The 3893-nt window shown below is 42.3% G+C and overlaps 1 protein-coding gene across 2 annotated transcripts; it reads right to left on the bottom strand.

The window, feature by feature from the left end:
* Nucleotides 1–367: 367 nt before the first annotated feature.
* LOC131990848 (uncharacterized) lies at nucleotides 368–3603 on the bottom strand. 2 transcript variants are annotated; one of them, XM_059356027.1, is made up of 5 exons: nucleotides 3259–3603; nucleotides 2304–2923; nucleotides 2028–2183; nucleotides 1687–1782; nucleotides 368–1301 (listed from the first exon to the last, which is right to left on the bottom strand). In XM_059356027.1, exons 2-5 carry the CDS (start codon nucleotides 2403–2405, stop codon nucleotides 981–983), a joined length of 675 nt encoding a protein of 224 aa, XP_059212010.1. In that variant the 5' UTR covers nucleotides 2406–2923; nucleotides 3259–3603; the 3' UTR covers nucleotides 368–980. The 2 variants fall into 2 exon arrangements, with proteins under 2 accessions (XP_059212010.1, XP_059211999.1); XM_059356016.1 differs by having other exon boundaries at nucleotides 2304–3603.
* Nucleotides 3604–3893: the final 290 nt, after the last annotated feature.

Raw genomic sequence — 3893 nt, 5'->3', positions numbered from 1 at the left:
GTGTATTATTTAACAAAGCAAATGTGTTTAATTTACTCAATATTATCTGTATTCATATTTTTTATTTACCCTTGTCAAAATGAATACACCATGCAATTATACAGACAATTAAGTTTTTAATAAACCAAATTTGACCAGTGAACACTTCAGGAAAATACAATTTTGGGAGATACACCACTTCTCCTTTCCATGCTTTCTTTACAGATCCCCTCTCACCAGGCCTCTTGTTGCAGGTAACCAAAAAAAATTTTTCCTGTAATTTAGCATCTTGTTCTTAAGACTATGGGCCTTTCCTAATCCACTGGTGCTCGAGTCCACTCCCATGACTGACAACACACATCCTTACTCTCCACCCCTTTTAGGGTGTTGAAGACCAGAGCACCAATGGATTAGGAAAGGCCCTAAATAGTGCCAAATAATCCAGCCATGATGACCGATCTGTGAGACGCGGGTGCTTTTTGACTAATGCATCTGTAATCTGACCAACCTGGGGGCCTGATGGTAGGGTGTGAGCTCCATAGCAATTATTTCTACCATAATATAGAGATTGAACTTTACCAACTTTGGTTAAACAAAAAAAGAAAGGGTAAAAGTGTTTGTGTGCTGTGCGTCTGTCAAACATAGTGCGACAGGAACTATGAGCCCTTCAAAATGACAGTAGGTCATTACCACAAAAGCAGCGAGAGGCTGTTTGGCAGTTTTCTAATGCAGTCTTAAAACTCTAATGTAAAGATTAAAACATTCTTCCCCCCCTTTTTCTACCTAAAATCCAACTGTTATCTCTAAAAACATTAAAACATTTGTTATTAAACCAATCCACTTTCAGTGAACATAAAGGACTGTGAGCTTCTCAATCACAATCTGGACCAGTGGCTCTCCTATTTACATGGCAGCAAACAATCCCAGTGCAAAAGCTGTTTTGATGATGAATCCACCTTTAGTGGGTATACCTGAGCATCTTGCTGAACAGTAGTCAGCAACTAGGCAAGCGGACATGTTTTCAGTCTCTGAACTTTGGGTGAAAGGTTTAGAGATTCTAGCTCAAGCAGCACCTTTTGGAAAACCTCAAAGCTATGTTTGAGCTTCGGGGGGTACTTCAGATCAAAGACGTAGGTCAGTCCCAGGAGATGGCAGCAGGCTCTGCTAAGATCCCCAAGGTTGGTGAGGACAGGGATTCCCTCAATCACAATGCCTACGTCAGTAGAATCAGCAGTTGATGTTCCTGGGTTTGGCAGCAGGTAGATCTTCATCACTTCCCCGGACAACTCCTCTTCTACACTGACGGGTGCACCAGCAGCATCCTGCACACATTGTTAACACAATTGGTAAGAGCTCACTTTCAGACTGTTTCTGTTACCAGACACACAATGGCACTTCCGGTTTGGCATAGATGCAGAAGTAAAATTAACTCACAAAAATGACTCCAGAAGTCACTGTAGCGTATATATGAGTATATTATTACGAAAATCTAGTGCCTAAATCATTTTCCGATCATTTGATTCACTGGAGTTTCTAACCTGCTCTTTAAGGTATTATCATTCTAAACGTTGTTGCTGCTGTGCTACATACAGCCAGCCAGTTGAAGAAAGGCTGCACAGCTGTTATATATTCACCAATAAACCGCGTTTCATCTTGATTTATAGCTTATTTAAACTACTTATTGTTAAAACACTTTATTTTACTAACTTCAAAGTCCTTGATCAAGTCACAGGGATTTTCTCCCAGATGGTCGATGAGATACCGGATCACGATCCCTCTGGTTTGCTGATTGGGGGTTCCACTCTGCAGACAGAAACAGTTTAAACATTAATACAATATTTTGCATATCCAAGCTGGGTTTTTGTTTACTTTATCAACTTCAAAGTCTACTCTGTCTCGATTGAATTAACATTACATTGGCTATATAGAATATCGGTATCAATGGATGAAAAGTAGATGCAATACAGTTTTTATACAATTGTTTGTACCCAGTTTTAGGATCAAAAACAGTTGATATTAACTGAATAGGTGGAGGAAATGTTTAATACCTGAAGTAGAACACTCATCTGAGCCCGATGTCGCTCTCCTACAGCACCCTTCTTGGCCTGGAAAATGGAGAGCAGTTTTGGGGTATAGAAGTCCAACATGGCCATGAATGTTGGCTCAAGAGTCACTGTGGTGATTGTCCTGAACTCTGCACTGACCTGAAAGACAGAAGAGAAGGGAGAAAAAAGAACACATTGTGAGCAATGTAAATGTGTGTTGCATGTAGGGTGTGTCTCATTTATGTTGACCACTCTGCTACAAGAATCCAATTTACTCACTTGTGAAACATCAAACAAGGCAGGCCATCTCTCCTTGATATCTTTGATGCTCATCTGCTGAGTGATGATATCCTGTCTTCTATGCGCAAAGGTTCTGCACATTAAGTCCCTGATGTTTGAGCTGTTTGTCTTCTTTGACTCGTCGATCAGTTGGTGTTGGTACAGCTCTTGTTGTTCCTTACTGGCTCCTGCAGGATAGATACACCACTTCTCCTTTCCGTGCTTTCTTTATATTCTTTGCAGATGCCCTGTCACCAGGCCTCTTGTTCGAATAAAACACTGGAAGAGAGTGACGTGATTCCTCAGTATAAAAAATATCTTTATTACAATAAATAAGAAGTCAAGGAATATAAAATTGTCAACAAGCAATGAATATTCTTAAACCATAAAATATTGCACCATACACAATCTGCTAAATACAGTTGTCTTACTATTAACCAGGGGCAGGGGGCGTCCCACTCAAGGAAGGACAGAACGAGGGATAAATGGGAGCAAACAAAAACACCCGTTTGTGAACCCAAAAACTCAACCGGTACCGTACACCACCACAGCAGAATGTGAGAGGGGGACCACCACCAGGGGGAAGCGACCTCGTCAGCCTAAGGTTGGCCCAACTGCTCCTAAGGTCACACAGACAAAGAGTTAATGCAGATGTGATTAAAACAACGGGAATGTGCACCGACCACAGGAGGCACACCAGGTCGGGGCAGAATCCAAAAATAAGCAAAATCAATTAAACCAAAAATGTACAAAAACACAATTACTAATAACAAAAAAATATATATATCTCAATGAATAAAGTTAGCAATAAGGTAAATTAAATTGAACTAAACAACAACAACAAAAAACTAATTAAGCAACATAAATCAATTCTCTGATCAAACAAAACAAATTAAAGAGAATTAAAATAACTTAAACTAACTATAACCAAATAAATTGTACTCCTCTGGCATACAACGTGACGTCAGTTGTCGTCATTAAGGATGACGTGCACTCGACCAAGTTGCGGCACGGCAACAGTTGTGTTGGTGGTGAAGTGGCGAAGAACAGGAGGAAGAAAGAAACAGCAGCACCAGGAGAGCCTCACAGTTAGGAGGCCTGTGAGCCGCTTTTGGTTGCAGCCAGCGAGCAGAGGCGCAGCCTCCCAGGTACCAGGAGGGGAGTCTCTTTCACTACGGCAGTTCTGCTGTACCCCAGCAGCGAGGACAGACAACCTGCGCTTCACATACACACTCCAGTGTTCAGCCGCGATCCCACTGCGGGCTTCCAGCGGGCCAACCGGCAAGCCTTACACTTAAACACGGAGGGAGAGAATGATCATGTGCAACCACGCTGCAAACACTGCGGCCAACAATGCCAGCTCGTCACCCAAAGACAGTCTGCAGCAGACTGAAGCTGCACTGATTTAACTCAGCAGCACAGGCCCTTAATTAGCTGAATGCCCACAGGTGTAGGTGGGCAGGGCTGTGAGGAAGCAGCAGCAAGAGGGAGAGAGAGGAAAAAAAGAAGCTCCCAGCCTAAACCTAACTGTGGCTGGAAGACTTTGCCACATTAAGAGAGTTGCAGGTCACCTCAGGAAATCCAAGAGTG

The sequence above is a fragment of the Centropristis striata genome, chromosome 2 (genome assembly GCF_030273125.1).
Source record: "Centropristis striata isolate RG_2023a ecotype Rhode Island chromosome 2, C.striata_1.0, whole genome shotgun sequence".
NCBI lineage: Eukaryota > Metazoa > Chordata > Actinopteri > Perciformes > Serranidae > Centropristis > Centropristis striata.
Note: the sequence above shows the minus strand (reverse complement) of the source record. Positions and strands in the feature narration are given on the sequence as shown.

Bases quoted from the DNA above. Each gene is read 5' to 3' on its own strand.
- LOC131990848 (XM_059356016.1), bottom strand. From the start codon at position 2,405: ATGTGCAGAACCTTTGCGCATAGAAGACAGGATATCATCACTCAGCAG. The intron at 2,184-2,303 runs GTGAGTAAATTG...TCTGTCTTTCAG, and splicing joins CCTTGTTTGATGTTTCACAA to GTCAGTGCAGAGTTCAGGAC. The intron at 1,783-2,027 runs GTATTAAACATT...TTCTGTCTGCAG, and splicing joins AGATGAGTGTTCTACTTCAG to AGTGGAACCCCCAATCAGCA.